The sequence below is a fragment of the Vitis vinifera genome, chromosome 18 (genome assembly GCF_030704535.1).
Source record: "Vitis vinifera cultivar Pinot Noir 40024 chromosome 18, ASM3070453v1".
In the NCBI taxonomy this organism is placed as follows: domain Eukaryota; kingdom Viridiplantae; phylum Streptophyta; class Magnoliopsida; order Vitales; family Vitaceae; genus Vitis; species Vitis vinifera.
The window spans coordinates 12,509,287-12,527,736 of NC_081822.1; the positions used below are offsets into that span (position 1 = coordinate 12,509,287).

Consider the following 18,450-nt stretch of genomic DNA (forward strand, 5'->3'; position numbering starts at 1 on the left):
TGCTTTATGGCTTTGGAAGAACATCATGATGAGGTAAACTCCAACTTTAACCATTTTGAATTTCAACATGCACTTCAAGAATTATATTTTGATATTGAAAAACTTGTTTTCAAAAGTATTTCTCTCAAGAAAAAGAATTCTTGTCTTCAAAATGAGCTCAATGAGTGTAATGAAAATTTTGAAAATATTGAGAAGACAAAAATCTCTTTTGAAAAGGAAAATGAGGAGTTAAAAATTCTCAAATGGCCAAAAGACTTTTGATATGATTTTGGCAAATCAAAAATGCATTTTTGATAAAAAGAGGTTAGCCTATAAGCTTTTCAAAAATCAATTTTTTTTAAAATTTTTTTAAAAGGAAGCCTCTAGTTTTTCACCTTCAACTATTTGCAATTTTTGTGAAAAATGAGGTCACATTAGTAATATTTGTCCCTTAAGAAAATTTCCTCATGTTCTTCAAAACTCTAAATTATTTTGGATTCCAAAGGGAAGAAAGACTAACCCTCTAGGACCTAAAAGGATATGGGTACCAAAGGTTACTAAATTAGTTTTGTAGGGATGCAAGAAGAAGGATATGCTTACCTGGGAAGAAATGCATTGATAATATTGGTAATGGTATCCCTTCTAAAGCTTAATTTGCAAAATCATTTTTGCTAACACTTGGTATATTTTTGGCATATTAATAATATATCATTTGGTATCACTTTGATAAAATTAGTATAATCAAGGTTTGGATTAAAAAGAAGATTTTTTACACCTAGGTAAAACTAAATGATCATATGCTTGTATGCCCTAAAAGTGTTATTCAATGCATGTTATATATCTTTTTAAATGCATATGTTCTCCCATATATATTTTTCCAAATCATGCTTTAAGTTGGTAATGCTTTAATGATGAGCAATCTTTTATTTGGAAACTATTCTCAAATGAAAAAGGGGGAGATTTATTTTCATGAGGAATTATATTTTTGATATCATGCGATTTCCCTTATATACTTTATTGAAACTTTTTGTTGATGACAAAAAGGGGGATAAGTAATGGTAGGTTGCTAACTTGGGAAGATATTTCAATATTGTTTTAGCAATCCTATTCATATTAATGCTATGTGCTTTATTGATTATATTTGTATGCATCATTTTTAATAATAATGTCTTGCCAAATTGCTAAATGCTCTTTATGCTATTTATGTTTGATTATATCATTTTGAGCATCCTTAATATACTCCTTGAAGTTTCTAAACTTGAAAATTTTCTAAATTCAAAGGAGCATATATTGAGGGGGAGCTTTTTAGCAACCTTGGTTTTGTCATCATAAAAAAGGGGGAGATTGTGAAACCAAGGTTTGGTTAATCTTGATTTTAATGATAACAAAGCAAGGTTTAGAACTAATGATCATATTTCAAGTGTGATTAGGCATGACGATTTCCAAAGTGGCAATCACAAAGACAAATCAAGCCTAAGAGAAATCATGAAGAAGAAGACCACCTCAAAGAGAAATGTTTTTTTAAGACCCAAGCTTCATAAGATCTCTTTGTAAGGTTGTTGGTGTACTAGGACTTTCATGCATTTCATTCTTTATTTATGCACCAAAATCATCCAAGAGTAATTTTGTTTTAAATATCTTTAGAATTGGATGATTTCATGTTTTCAACTAAAACCTTGTGTTAAATGGTTTTCAAACTTGTGTTAAAAGGTTTTAAGTTGAAAAAGGTTGGGCGTTGAGCCAAAAAATGGCTCAACCGGTTCAACCGGATGAGGAATCGATCGACCGGTTATGCTCGTCCAGTCGAGTACTGGTCGAGGGAGGCCAAAAAGTTTCTCTCTCTCCCAATGGCCTTCTCTTCCTGATCGAGGTGATTCTCTTCCTGGTCGAGGTCCGATTGAGGCCAACGATCACCTGCCAAGCATTTAATGCTAACGGCTAGTCAACCGGTCGACCCCTAGCTCGACCAACCGAACCCCTAGCTCGACCGGCCGAACCCCCAAACAGCTAGTTTGGTTTTTCTCTTCTATAAAAAGACTCCAATCTTCATTGTTCATTAAGTTTAACCTTCCCAAATCTTTCTTGATTATATTTGAGCATTGGAAGAGTATTTTTGAGTGCACCATTATTTCAAAACTTACATATCTTTAGTGCACCATTCAATCCTAGTTTTTCTTGTATCATTTGAGCTTAAAGTTCTTGTGCTAAGATTTTTGTGAGATCTTTTATTTGTAAATCCTTGAGAGGAAGTTGTTCAAGAGTGGGATATCTCTTGAGAAGTGTGAAGGGTGTTTAGAGCCAAAAGTCCAAGAGGGTGAATTGGAATCATAATTCAATTGTATTGCTTGAAGGCTTGGTTTGGAAGCCTTGGATTAGTGGAACTTCAAGCTTAGGATTGAAGCTAGAGGAGAGTGGATGTAGGCCGGGTTGCGCCAAACCACTATAAACTCTTGTGTTTGCATTCTTTCTTCCATACTCTTTAATTTATATGCAATTATCTTTATATTGCTTATCATATACTTGCATATAATTGTCTCTTAAATTCACTTGTTTAAATTTGCGAAAAGAAACCATCACCCTATTCACCCTCCCTTCTAGGGTGATTACCATAGGTTGGATTAACATAAAATTCCTAACAAAGACAATAATAATTTTTTTATTATTAACTTTTTTTAAGTTTGAAAATTTATTTATTCCTTTTTAGGAAACTTATCAACAATAGAATATCTACTTCTAATTCTCTTTTAGTTTAAAGACCTAATTTCAAGGTCTTCCAAATTTTGTCATGTATTACCTTCCAAGTTGCAGGTTGCGTGTCCAATGAGCCCAAATTTTATTTAAGCATGAAATTACAATTTTGAAGATGAAATTTAGTGATAGTTCATTTTTTAAAAATTCTTTACAAATAAAATTTACTTTACATTCTATTATCAATTTATTTAATAGTGTGTCAGCTATTTTTTTCTATTTAGATTCAATGCATTTAATAGTGTCAACTATTTTTATTTTTTTATTTTTCCAAAATGGTGTATTTCTATTTAAATTCAATGCATTTATCATACCTTCACAATAATAATTCTGGTTGCTCAAAACTCAATTCAAGTACCATCCTCAATTCATTATCACTAGACAATTAATCTTTTTGAAATTCATTACTAATCAAAATAATAGCATTTAATCATCATTAAATTCAATACAATTTTTTTTTCTTCAATTAGATGCATTTATGATCATTTTGATGGTCTAAAACCCTGCACATAATCCTCATCATACATTTAAGTTTGATATTCAAAATGCTTCATGAGAGCATTTATTATAGAAAAATAATTTATTTTCTCATGTTAATTATTAATAAAGTTAATAGCATTTAATTTTCAATAAATTTAATAGCATGCTATATATATTAAATTTAATATTCAAAATGTTTCTAGAAGTGTGTATATGGTTGGAGATATGATATTTAAAAAAAAAAAAATTACCAACCAAGTCAATGAGATAAGATAGTTAAAAGACATTTGCTCTCCCCTTAGAGTTTGATGGGAAGACTATCCTTCTTATTTTCTCAAAAAGAGTAAATTCATAAAAATTGATTGATACAAAAATGAGAGAGAGAGAGAGAGAGAGAGAGAGAGAGATCTGCAAAAACTATCAAGAAGATTAAAGTAGAGTCTTTATAAGCTACTAGAAGAAGATACCATTCCAAGTTTTTCCATTTATCACTTGGATTAGTTAATAGGGCATGGATTAGTTTGGTCGACGTACATACCATTTCAAGTTTTTCAATCTATTACTTGGATTTGGTAATTGAGGCATGGATTAGTTGGTTAAAAAATGTGAAGAGAGTTTTTATATTATATCTTATTTGGATGGAGATTTTTTTTCCTCCTCAAATTTTTAGGCACCCATGCATTCAAGTCTAATATTCAAAATGCTTCAAATTAATTACTGATAATTTAATAATATTTTACTATAAATAGAATTTAATAACTTATGATGCATATATTAAGACAAATTATTGGAGGCCCATATAAAGAAATAGAAAAAATATCCAATTTTAATTAGTAGGGAAATTATGAAATAAAACAAAATACATTAAAAATTTATTTCCAATTAATGCATTTCTAAATCCTCTATTTTTAGGATAGAAGAGGAAAGAAGGAGAAATAAAATTGAAAAAGCACTCAAAAAGATTCTATTATGTTTTGTCCGTTTTTCTTCTTTTTTTTCCAGTTCGTTCGAATTTTCCCGATCCTGAAATGTGGCAAAAAGAGTTTGCATCTCTCTCTCTCTCTCTCAACTTATTTCATTTTATTATTTATTTGGGCATGTCATACATTGTTTTGCATAGAAGGAATGAGCAATGTATGAATTAATATGAATAGTTTGCTCACATTGTGGTGAGGGGAGGTCCTCCAATCCAGAGCCCAACACAGATCCATAGACATCTAGAGAGGAGCCATAAAATGAATAAGGGAGAGCTTAGGCATTCCTTGAGACGTGGAGAGTCTGTCATGGGGGGTGGGTGGAGGGGAGGATACAACAACAAAAAGTTAAAAAAACCCAGAATTTGATGTGCATCTCCACGGTCCTAACCTCAACAAGCCTGGCAGGCAACCAGTGAGCAGCAAAAAGACTTTCCATTGTCTGATGAAGTCAGACCTGGCTGAACCTGTGGTCAAATTCAAGAGACGAAAAACAATCCGTCTCTGCTTCTATAAAGTAGACAACTCCTTTCACTCTGAAGCTTTCTATACCAGGAGAGAGATTATACAAGCACCAGAAAAAGCAATGTGAAGGAAGGCCATTCCTTAAAATTTCTTTGATATATATGGGAGAGAAATTACAACTACATGTACCAAGCTTTCTGTGGTTGCAATGGCGCCTATGAAACATAGAAAACGAAAATAAATAAACCAAAATGAAAACAATAAACCTAATTCTTTTTTCTTCTTCCACAATAGATCTCATGAATTAGATTACATCCATAAATTCCTTCCCCCAGTTTTATTCGGTTCTACTAATCCCTTTTCCCACTAAAAAAACGCAACTGGCTTACCTACTCTTCTGGATCATCTTTAGCTATGTAAGCATCAATGTGTTTCTTCTGTGCATTTCCTAAACTGATCCAAGAGGAAAGCCTGCCTCTGATAAATGAAAACTTTCCTATTTCCATGGTGGTTGAAGTTTGTAGTTAAACGGGTAGGATTCCCACCCACCGTCAGGTTCCTTCCTTTTCCCACCAAGCCCTGAACTCGAGGAAGGTTGCAAATTGCCCCTCAATTGCTCGCTTTGACCAGGAATGAAAAGCTGCCTTGAAACCCCTGTGTCTCTGTTCCCTCCATCAACTATGAAGCCCGAATTCAGATCAAAATTAGGCCGGGAGAGCCCAGCCCCATTTATACCTGACGGCACACCACTCATGGTCATGAGGAAGGGTGACTGAGAGTATGAAGGGGCTACCGTTGATGCAGAGCCCATAATTTGCGGTACCACAGGAGCTCCTCTAGAATCCACCATATATGGTATCGAGCCACCAGGTACATACATGGGCGAGGAGAATGACATTGGTGCCCCTGTTGTAAGACCATTGTATCCTAGAACATGAGAATGTGGATAAGACCCCGGCGGTCCCATCCCCAAAATACCACCTGTTCTTCCCAAGTTAGCATCCACTGCAGTCTCTGGAGCCTTTCCGTTGGGCTGGTAGGATGGTGTTTGAGGCATAACAGTTTTTCTATTGACCCCCACTCTAGTTCCCAAAAGAGAAATGACAGGTTCATCTTGTTTGAGTCCTCCAGGATTGGGCTGAAGATCTGAAGAATTGTTTTGCAAAGATGGTCTGTCATTCAAATCAATGTTCCTCATGGAAGACTGCATTGATGATGAGGATGAAAAGGCAGGAGATGGGCTGCGGTGGCCATTCCGGTAGTGAACAGTCGGTCCTTCTATCTTCCAGTCTGACAGTGGAGCATCACCCTCATTGCTGACACGGTTTAAGTCCAACTTGAGCCTATCTGATCTCTTAGGACTTACTTCCACTGAAGATTCTCCTGATGGGAAACCAGATGACGCTGGAAACATCAGATCATCGTCTCCACCCTCAACCACATTCAGATCAAAATCAAACTGCTGCTTCTGCTTTGAACTGTTGGAGGTTTCCCCAGTTAAGAGTGTTTTACCACCATCAGGTATTCTGCGAGGGGATGCTGGCCGAAAAGCACTTGTTGCAGCAGATCCTTTCCATCCACGAGTCCCCTCAAACTGCAGAGGGGCTACAGGCAAACCAGGAGCCGCCGTTGCCCTTGAAGCGGACACAACAGCAACGGGGGTAGAAATGGGATTCACAGGGCGATCCATATCCTCAGGGACGATTTCTTGATTCAGATCGAAATGATTCAAATCAAAATCACACGCACCTTTCTCTTTGTTAACTTCTGGTCCTTGCGCCGTTTCTGTCACCAGAGAGGATTCAACATCAGGTATGCAATTTTCTGGTTCCACATCTAGGTTTTGTGAGTTTAAATGCTCCTCCTCCTTCAACAATGCGTCGACAGGGGTAATTTGTCCAGCTGGCACCTCAGTTGGTGGGCCATCCATGGGTTGTTGTTGCTTTCCATTTATGGAATCTGGACTATCTGGCACCCTGATTCCACCTTCTGAGATTTTCTCTGAAGATGAGCTGCAGAATGGTTCTCTGAAATCCCCCACTTGTCTCTCCACTTCCTTTGCAACTCTTCGAGCAAGTTCTAGAGGATCGACCATGCCATACTCAAGTTCAATATCGGACTTCTTGTCAATCAAGTCAGACCCTTTACCCTCCATTGCTAATCTTGAGAAATCAGAAGCATTTGTCAAATCATCACATCCATCACTAGCATGCCCCTGATCTTCATTGATCCCTCCAATGTCCTCCATCCTGGAAAAAGAAGTCTCTGGATCCTCAGATTTCCCCAATGTACCGTCATTGCCATCCTGCAAAACATTAGAACAATTTTCACCACCTTCACCTGTAGTCTTGAAGACAAGTGTACTTTTGCAATGACCTAGAACACCAATATCATCCTTCCCACTCTCAGGTTCAGACCCAAGCGTTTTAGATTTTTCAGAGAAGTCACCCGCTTTTGCATCAGCAACATTTTGTGAAGCAGGTTCCACCACAGGCTTCCCAGCAGTTGCAGTGGCCCCACTTGAAGAAACTACTCTGGGCTCCAGTGTAGTAGAGGTTGGAGAAAATTCCTTCCCCAAATGGTCTGGGGAACTATTCATTTCGTGCATCTGCTTCTCATCATCAGTGAACTCATTCACTTTGGGGACACCTGAGTTCCCTTCAAAATTTCCTTCGGCTGGAATTGATGAACAACTAGTCTTGATAGTGGTGGTTCCTTCTGAAGGGCATGATGGGGATTCTTCCTTCATAGAGAGGTTGTTTTCTTGAACAGGGTTTAGCATGACAGAGTGGGGAGGAGGATCTGCAGATTCAACCTCCATGTCCGGATGGTCTAAAGTTATGTCAGTGTCAACCTGATTGTTAGATGTTTGAATCTGTACGGTCTCACTCCGATCTGGTCCAACACCATCTGAGCTTGACTGCAAAATTTCACCCCTAGCAGTGTCTGCTACATGAGTTTCTACATTAGCACTTTCTTTGGAAAGAGAAATATCCATGGCAGAACATTCTGGCAGTCCACTTTCCCCAGTGGGCTTTGCACTGACTATGATCCCATCATCACAAAATGCCCCAACTTTCTCAACATCCTGGTGAACTGCATCACAGTCCTTACTCTGTTTCCAGCTATCAAACAAGGCTCTTGCCCTATCCTGAATCCTAGAGCTATCATGGCCGAGAAGATTCTTCACAGTAATCCAGATTCCAGAAGAAATTAACTTCTCATTGTCTATGTGAAGCTTTTCAAGTGCCCTTAATAGAGCAGTGATTGACTCTTCCACAAAGCTGTCACTTGGGTCATTACCAAACTTCTGAGCATCCTTGAGCCACCTATTTATAAACCAGAGTCCATCTAACTGAATAAAAAGATCAAGACAATCTTGGTTCTCTGTGGCTGCTATGGTGCTTGCAACAGTAGACCACTGTCTGGTAGCATCACCAACATTCTTTACAACACAATCTTTCTCCTTCTGCATCACAGTAACCAACTCCTCAACTCGAGCAGGGGCTGTGAGCCCATCTTTCATTTCAGTAAGGGTAAAGAAGTCCTCGAGCGTCATAGTGCTTCAGATATTAGTCAAGTTCTTCCAGGTTTGAAAGAAGTCCTTGTGACAAGTAAATACTTTTTTATCCATCTTAGCTGCAGCAGATTTATGCGATACCCTGCAGAACATTAATATAAAACACCTAAAAATTTAGTCGAACAGTATACAGAGATCAACAGAACAAAAAAGAAAAAAAAAAGGAAAAAAAAGCAAGATGCAAGATATTATCATTTGAGGAACTTAAATACAGCACTTGTACTTCAATATGATAAACATTTATGCAAGTTCGCATTTTTATGTCTCACACAATCTAGTCACTAGAGGTTAATACATCAGCATCAAAATAAATACAGATCCAATAAACAGATTTCAAAGACCAAAAGTACATTACCATCACTCAAGGGGCATCATCTCCTATCTAATAATTTAATTAACTTAATCTTAGTAAAATATTATTTAGCACATGATGCAGGTTGGTACAAAAATATAAGAACTAAATGAGGGGCAATGCAATCTTGTTAGGCCAAGATTGATTTTATTGATTCACTGAGCTCTAAGTAAGGCCTGGGTGTTGTTTTTTGTGCAGTCCTTAACCATATTTGGCCTATTGGTGCCATGCACCATGTCTACATTTTGTGTGCCCCTCTGTTAGGGGCTTTTAATATAATTGATCTTTGCCTACCAAAAAAATACAATCTTGTTAAATACTAACAGAAAAATAAATGATTCATGGCAACAAATGCAATTCACTGGAAGATCAGAAAACAAACACAATCATTGAGTGTCACTTTAGACATTGGCAACATGTGTTCAGCTGTATAGTCACAACCTACTACAGCTAGCTAGCCATTCTCCCCATCATTATTCCATCACACATAAAATATTAATCTCCAAGTTAAACAAGAATCTGAGCCTGGAACTTAATAAAAATGGATTGGGTGCAGGGTATTTTAGTGTCTCGAAAGTTGAGGGGTCCTACATGCCTGAGAACATGTTTAGAAAAGAATCTGGTGCAAGACTCTTTTCAGAGTTATGAGTTGTGACAGGAGTGTTTTCAAGAGAGCCCCTACTTTGAGTGTACATCAATTGCCCAGCAGAACAAGCAAACACAAAAATATTACAGAATAGAGAATCATGGCACAGATCTATTTACCAAATGTCCTGACAAGGGAAGCCACAAAGGAGAAAGGAGGTGTATGAATATTGCAAGCATATGGAGAATATTAGACTTCAAATTGGCAGAGACTAAGCAAGTGCTGGAGTTAGGATGAGTTAGAACCATGTACCATAATCTCTTTATTGGGCTTTAGGTATAGTGTGATTTATCTATTTATTCATCCACTGTTTGGCGAATCTAGATATCAAATAAAGTTTCTGTTTCCCTATGTTCAGCAACTCTTATTTTGTGTGTTTATGTATCACAACCAACATAAATTCAAGTACTACATCTATGGCAAGCTTTGATATCAACTACAGGCAATTCTCCAAAATGCTCAAGTTCCTAATCCAAGCATATATAGTCTAGAGTCTTGGATAAGTGGCATAAATGCATCAATTATCAATGATAAAAATCACTGAAACTGCAGCGTCTTGCTCACTAATAGGCAACATCCATAAAGCATGAATAATGAAACTAGTGCATTTTAAGGTAAAAGATGTGAATAGACGTTAAGTGATGACCAGAGGAAAAAAATTCACAACAAACAGAACATTGAGCAAGAAGTTACAAGTACAGTGGCAAAAATTTACCCAAGCAACATTCAAGCAATCCTCTTAGAGGAACCAATGAGGACTACCGTGCAACTTAATTTTCATAGCATTGATCATTACAAAGACCAATTCATAGAGCACATAAATAGGTATTAAATGATGAAGAAGAAAAATCTTAAGATAAAACTTGCAAGTAAATTTTTAGAATCTTGAATCAGCAACATCGCTCCTTCACAGGCTTTCACTCTTACAAAGTTTTCCAATGAGACTGCTGCTTCTAGCAGCCTGGGTGGAGTCTCAGCTCCATTGTGGCTGATCACCACACCACAAACAAATAAATGTGTATCCTTTGGTGTAACTTGTTTGAACAATTAATTCAATGGCTACAGTTTATTCAGTGAAGTAATAACAAAAAATCATTGCTGTAGAATAGGAAAGCAAGAATTCATTGGAAAAGAAATTAAATGATAGAAGAAAGGATTTGCACGGTTTGGTTCCCAAAAAAGGAAAGACCAAGCAGCACCTAGAAAATAAATGGAAGAGAAAAAAGCTAAAAACAACAAGATGCAACATAAACACTGTTTAAAATAATAACTAGATAAAGATCTATTGAGAATCCAAGTTCCACACATTAGCTAGCTTTCGTCAAATCATGACTCTCAGATTAAATACACTAATATTCTGGTAACTGATAATGAAATATCAAATTTCATTTACTTAAGGCTAACTGCACGTGAATCTTTCTATTCAGGGAAAAATCAAGTGAATTTTACGACTCTGAAGCCGGTGATGATTAGCAAAGCAATAATCTCTTACTCAATCCATGAAACTGCTACACAATTAAAGATATAAAACAGGGTCCCCTGTTCATATAAAACTCTCACACTCAAAGTGAGGTAGTAATACCAGTGTTTCAAGGTCCCGCAGGTTATTAAATACTTTCAAAACATCAGCAAATGTTAATATGAACGTGCAGGGCTTTTTTAAATTATCAAGTATCTAAAAGATCAACAAATAGATGGTAAGAAGCCATGAATTGAGATATCGGCACAACTCAGCCCAAGGATATCAGATAAGTCAACAAAACCAAAATACAAGGGGAAGACCAAAAATTATGGAACTTAGTGCTCAAACATGTGTTGTAGATGAGCATTAGAAAGTCCACTACACTCAATAGATTATTCAGGCATATCATAATGCCACAACTTCTTCTGTATTGTACTTTTCTCTACGGACTGTGCCAACTGAATGAAACTTGTATGGAATTAAAGAAAAAAGCTTCGAACTGTTCAAAATTGGAAATTATCTTATGAAGAGTGCTGATAATGGTTGACGTCTGATATCAACCAGCACCTTTACACTTTGCATGTACATGTGTCCACAACAGACTGAAAATGTGCCAGCCACTGCTCATTAAATCAGCAAGGCACAAGTTAACTTCATGAACTGGCAGCATCCATAATCCAATCGGAGAGCTCCATTTTAAGTAAAAAATTCATTCAAATTATATCAACCTCATCACTACAGTTGTTGTGAATAGACTCAGACTTAAGCCTATCCAGCACTCGCCTCAAGATATTTATCTGTAGCATCTTCTTCTCTTCCGTTTCATGCAGCTCATGATAACTGAGGGATGTCCTTTCCCCTTGCAATGTCCCACCATGATTAGCTACTCTGTTGGTACGACCTAGCACACCAAGCAATACAGCTTTAACACCATCACTCATCAACCACCAGGTTGAAAACAAGAGCAGACTCCCCCCTTTGAATATCAAAAAATCCATCCAATACCAATCACTCAAAGTTTTCCTAAAGTACAATCATGAAAGCCGAGTTTCTTCATGCTATCGGAAGAAGGCTCCCAAACCAATTGAGTACTGATCTCAGAGCCTAGGATAGGAATAATTGTCCAAAAATCCTCAACTCTGAATAAAGATTCAAAGAAAGAAGCTAGTTTTTGTCCCATAGAATTCACATGTTCAACTTTTATCTTCAAGTATTCTAACATTCCCCTTCTTCTAAATACAACCTGCATAAACAAGTCCCTCTATTCCCTCTAACAAGGGCTCAGAAATTGCCCTCCATCAGAGTCGCAACATAGGCACTACCCAGCTGATCCCATGCATCAGAATGAAGAAACAGGCGATCCACAGAACCCCTATCATAAAGCACATTCAAAACACTAAGTTGTGGCCAACACATATTATCCATATCAATAGGCCAATAACCGGGGGATGTTTCATATTTCCAAAGTGAACCACGATGGGTCCACTCACCTCATGCAATTGTGTTCAATGGAAAATCAATTTAGTGTTAAATTAAGGTAAATTTTACAGGTGGTTCACACCTAATACTGGAACCATACAACTGGTACATGGTTAACAAGCAGAGTCAAATCACAAAAGGATAACTTCTCCATCACCTGTTATTAGATTTTCTGGGTCTACATGCCACTTTTTTTTAGTAGTATCACATGCATATGACAATTGGAATCCTGACTGGGAAAGATTAACATAGAAGAACCAAATCTCATCAAGTTTTCCATAAATCTAAGAGCTGACATTGTTTAACCTCCCAGCAGTCCAAAAAGCTGTAATTCTGGTTATGGGAGTCCAAAACAGACATTAAAAGCCTCAAACCTCATCCTAGAGTTCCATAAAGAAAAATGACAAAAATCTAAAACTTAAATACCAAAATTTGAGTTTTATTTATTAAGTTTATGATGATAGTTTGAACCCCTATACTAATGAAAGAGGCACCATAGAATCTAACAAAAGGAGGGAAAAATGGTATGATGTGATTAATCTCCTTAAAGATCCTATTAAGGAATATGCCATTCACAATTGACACTCATAGGACATTCACATCATGATGATGGAGTCAAAATTTCAACCCTAAAAAATAGCCTAAGATGAGGTGACTTGAGCACAACCAATTTAACATTTTTGACAGAGTTTTGCCCTGGCATCAGTAGATAAACCTAAGTTATAAAGGTGGTCTTGGTAAGATCAGAAATGCAATAAAAATGTTTCAGATTGTTTCCATAAGACAAATGATCCCTAAAAAGGCAATCCTATACCTGTAATAAACTAATAAAGAAATTTAGAAGCAGAGGATAACTTCATCATATCATAGCTAGATATATGAACAAGGTTTAAAATAGAATGTAATCAAGGAAAAACTCATGAGATCTTAAACAGGTCCATCAATAAATCTACTAAATCTTACAACAAGACTAAAATAAGATATTTTCCAACAAGAATCAACCGCATACTTATCATTCAAACTTTCCACTTTGGAATGCTTTCACGTCCCACAAATTTCACCAACCAATGTCAATTTTTCTTTTTCTTCATTTAAATTTCATTAGGAGGCAAGTCCTTGATGATAATCAATAAGCCAAATCAATATGGGAACTGTACATCAAATAAAGGAACCAAAGCATGTACTTCAATCAGCTTCCTAAAAGAAGGTTCATGCAATAATTCATATAAGATGTATGTATAGACCATATTAAATATAAGATTGCAAGCAGAGTCCAGCTTTAATGCAGTGTTCAATTAGAACTTGCTTGGAAAAAATTGCTACACATTCTAATTAAATATCACTTATTTTTTATTTGTTCTTTCTAAACTGTTGAGGACAACATTTCCAAACATACAAGAAAAATAAGGAGTTACAAGAAAGGCATAGGTGTGTTAGATCCACTAGTAGAGAGGCTCCTAATTTTAAACACCCATGAGAGATTAATAAACTCAAGAATACAAAGATGTAGGTTTAACTCGAATTCAAAGTTTATAGTATCTTATAACCCACATCAACATATTTTCTCTACGTTTTCATAAGCTTATGTAAATCAAGCTCGTAAATGAGAAGCTGTTACCATGGTTTTACACATCCATAAGAGATTAATAAACTCATGAATACAAAGAAATAGGCTTAGCTTGAATTTGAATTTCATGGTATCTTATAACTCGCATTATTGCATCTTCTCTAAATTCTTGTAAGTGTACATAAGTTAAATTCATGTACAAGAACAGAATGGAATGGCAGTGACTTACATAGCAATTCCTAAAGTTTAAAGACAACAAAAGGAGAAAGAAAACTATTAATGATAACTTCAGCTGTATTTTATTTAGAGCGTCATCTTTCACAAACCCTGCGAAAGGAGTATGTTGGGCAGACAGTAATTATATGGCCTTCACTCTTCATCCAACCATTATTTTTACTATATTGGATTGTAAGGAGACAATAATTCAAGAAGCTATATACGTAGGGTGCATTCCCTTCCATTGGTGCTCTTTTAATAGATTCTCTCTTTGCTTATCAGGAAAAAAAATCAAGAAGCTGCAGTTTATGAAAATAGGGAATGATGGATTCAGTGGTGCAACTGCTTACATGGTGTTGCATTATCAACACCAACAACTTAAAGGGGAAACTTAACTTTGTAGCATAAACAAAATGCTAGTAAATGATTGCAGCAAAAAAAGCATTGAGAGAAATGAGTGGCAAGACGAGAGGAAAAAAGATAGAATAAAAGATGCACAAACTCATGTAAACTTGAGGTAACACCAGTAGAATGAAAAAGTTAGAAAGTTGATCCAAAAGATCATACACAAACCACTATGGATTGATATGATCACTGTCAGGAGTTTTACTAAGACAATGAAAAGGAAGAAAAGACTATTGGTTGAGAATAATGAAAGAACACATGGCTATCTACAGATATCAACAGTGGTGTAGGCTGTGTAGCCCACCATGACTTCAAGAACACCTCCCTGGATTTTGGTGATGGTTACTAGGAGGAGTCTCTTGCATGAATGACTTAGTCAAGCAGAATACTTTAGGCACCTGGGGTCCTAAATATATGCAATCAATAAAAGATACTGAATTGACTATAAAAATACGGAACTAACAACTGCCATAATAAGCCTAAACCAAAGACAGAAAGAGTACCTCACTAAATACCTATTTCCTTTACAAGACTAACTCCTAAAGCTGAACGTAGCTAGAATATTGAAGGAGTAATAAATTCATGTAACTGAAACTAAGAAACTGAGATATGAAAAACCATCGTAGAACTAAAGCATACGAACCATATCGCGCAGCTATGTACCTACAGAAAGGGCTATCAATCTTGTTTATTGAAAGAAATCAAGCGAGTATCAAATTCAGGAACCATCACAATCACATACTCAAATAACATTTATACGGTCAAAATTTAATTTATTAAAGCTCCCTGTGAAATTCTGTCATGGTAGTTTTATAAAATATTAACCAAACACAAGCGTGCCTGCCATCCTACCCTGCTGATTATAGTGATTAACAAGGACTTGTCTACGACAGAATCCATACATGGACTCATACACAAGTGTCCAAGTTCAACATGAATAAACAGTATCCCAGGGAACCTCATGCAACCTTGAAAATGAGACACATCTATGCTTTTGTAGCTACATTTTAAGGCATTCCCTACATGAGATGGAACTAAGTTAATTTAGTCAACATGCAAGTTTACATTCTAAAAGCATAAAATAAAAAAATGCTTGACAATGTTCATCAACTCAACAAACAGACATCTTAATAATTTGAACAATTTAGACTGAAAACGTTAGTGAGACAAGTAAAAACACACTTTCGCATAGTTTGAAGAAATTTGGGTTTTAACTATTTAGAGATGGCATAATAAAAAGCATTCAAATGTGTTATAATCTACTTTTGGCATGAATTTTGACAACAAATAGAACAACAAACAAGAATTTTACAGACAAGCAAATCCCACATAAAAGTAGCAACTAAGCCCAAACTTACGAATGAGGGTAGGCTGCATTCACATAAGATGCCACATAACTCCACCAAACCATAATATCTAATTTCCATATTAAATATTCAAGAACCCAACATCCCAACCCCCTTGTCCTCAACAGTAGCAACAATAACCCCACCAGCCCCCACAACAAACATAAAAATAAAAAGAAAAAAGAAAAAAGGACACGGCTCTATCATTCATAACCATTAACTGATGAACTTAAATGCTACAAAAAAAATAAAAAATCTCACATGGCTTCGGAAAATCAACGTCAGAATGCATTATCATTTAATGACACTGATGCATAAGACATATCAGATACTTCAATGAACACAAAAACTATCAGGCAACAACGCACATCAACAGATGCAAAGAAAGACAGCAAAACCTAAAGCTACTAAAAAAATTAAAAAAAAAATAGCATGCACTATCATGCAATGTTGATCAAGTGATTATTATATAATAGAAGACTGAAATATTCCAATCATGATTTCTGCATAAATCCTCAGATTGCTGGGAATAAAGCAAGCGTACAGGGCATCTTACATTTTTAGAAAAACTAACCAGATTATCTTGCAAATAGTCCACATAACGGTATTAACCACATTCTATATTCAATTCTCAAAAAACCCACCCAACTGTATCCAATCCCAACCCCCTCCTCCAAAAAAGACAAGAAAAAATGATCCATGATATAATATAACTAAAAATTCTCTAACCAGCAGCAATACATGGATTTAGAAAATGATCTATCATTCCAATTCAGAAAATCAATATCATAGTTTATTATTATTCAACCATGCTGATCACTCAAATGTATGCAATATTTCAATGGATGCAGCTGACTAACAACAATGCATCAAAACAAGTAAAAAGGACATCAAAACCTTAATCCATTAGAAAGTATAAACAATTACCAGATACTTCACTGCACTGTTAATCAAGTTATAATAGCAAAAGACCAGATTTTTCCAATCCTCAATGCCAAATGAAAAGAACCTCGGCCCTGAAACAACAGGAGGAAAATATTTCAAAAACAAAATAACAAAAATCAAAACCCCAAATGGAAATTGTAATTGAACAACACGACTGAAACTGGGAAAAAAAAAACCCTAAAACACATAAAGTTTCTAAAATTTCACCTTGAAACAATCAAAACCAATCTAAAGTTGCTATGCTTTCATAAAAGATAATGACAATACGAAACAAGGCAGAGAAACCGTGAATACCATATACAAAGAAAACCAAACCCTAGAATTAAAAACCCTAAAGACCAAACATGAAAAAAATACGTCACAGACCCGAGAATAGCTTCGGTCTTCTGAGGTGTGCTCTCAATATATAGAGATTTAAGAATTCAATCAATATTACAATAATAAATGCGCCAGAAAAGATATTAAAGCCGCTAATCCTAAAATGGCAACAAACTAATGAAAAAAAATTAAATGCGAAAATTGAGATAATTATTTTCATGAACTTACTTTCCTTTATTCAATACACAGAAACCCTAGCCAGAAGACTCGTGATTAATACCCCACAACATCACAGCACGCACAAACCCTTGCTAATTTTCCCTCACTTTCAGCTAATTTCTCTCCCTACTCCGAGTTTCTCTTCCTCTCTTCTCTTCCTCAAAAACCCTCCCTTTCACTTTTTTCTCCCCCTGCGTGGCCTTTTCGAACCAGAAGAAAGAGAGAGCCAACGTTTGTTCTTGACACAGTTTTTTTTTTAATTTTCTATTTTTCTTCTTCTAACCTTTTAGTTTCCTTTTTTGTCCTTTTAATTTTGATTTTCTTCTCAATTCTCTCCAGTCGGTTTGTCTTACGAGATTGGCACGTGCGCACGAGCGACGTGGCCACGGGAACCCGGGTCGGGTTGATTGTGACCGGATTGACCGGTTGCGGAAGCGCAGTGGAGCAGATAAGTGAATGAATGGAAAGGCGAAAACCGTAAAAGTGACATGAGGGTGCACCCAAGGGGTCCCGAGAAGTGTCAATTTCTATGAATGATGCTTTTGGGTGGCTTTTTATAATGATGGGAGAGATGATGATATCGAGTGACAGGGAAGGTGTGGGGATGGTTTTCGTTGAAAGTGAGACTGTGAGAGGAGCTTATCCTTGTCCCTCTCCTCGGTCCTCTCCCATACTCACGTGTGCTCTGCATGTGTGACCCTTCTTAAATTTTAGCTTCGCACTCTTCCATGGACTCTTTCTAAAAAAATTTACAAACATTAAATTTCTAACATCTTCGACTGAATTGATACATTTACTTAGTCATTCGCAATTAAAACTAAAAAGGTTATTAACACGATGATAATCATTCTTAAATTTCACATTAATCAAGTAGTAAAACTCTTTTAAATGGTAGCACTAATTAATACATCTGTCTCTTCTCTTCTCGTAATGCTAATATTTTATTTCATTGTTAGTGTTGATTTGGTTATTTTGTATGAGAGGGTAAAGTGGGGTGTGTGGACAGCAATCAAACCCCAAAAAGAAGCATGAGGAATGAAAGTTGAAAAGTTAAGAAATAAATAAAAATAAAAATAAAGGTGTATTGTTTTGACTAATATAAGTTTAGGGGGGGTTTTGGGAAATGAAGGACCCACTTCGCTTTTATTAAGTACCAAAGTAGTAGTTTGGAAGCTTGTTTTATCCTAAACAGAGACACACCTTGTCTGGAGGGGATGAAGCAGGGTCCACCACTATATGCTGTGTCAAGTTGTCTCTTTCACAAAATTA

The 18,450-nt window shown here is 36.1% G+C and overlaps 1 protein-coding gene across 1 annotated transcript; it reads right to left on the bottom strand.

Moving 5' to 3' along the window:
- Nucleotides 1-4,770: 4,770 nt before the first annotated feature.
- Nucleotides 4,771-17,464, bottom strand: LOC100247144 (uncharacterized). The gene is made up of 3 exons (XM_002279663.5): nt 17,191-17,464; nt 16,627-16,715; nt 4,771-8,308 (listed from the first exon to the last, which is right to left on the bottom strand). Exon 3 carries the CDS (start codon nt 8,203-8,205, stop codon nt 5,143-5,145), a length of 3,063 nt encoding a protein of 1,020 aa, XP_002279699.1. The 5' UTR covers nt 8,206-8,308; nt 16,627-16,715; nt 17,191-17,464; the 3' UTR covers nt 4,771-5,142.
- Between the last annotated feature and the right edge of the window lie 986 nt (nt 17,465-18,450).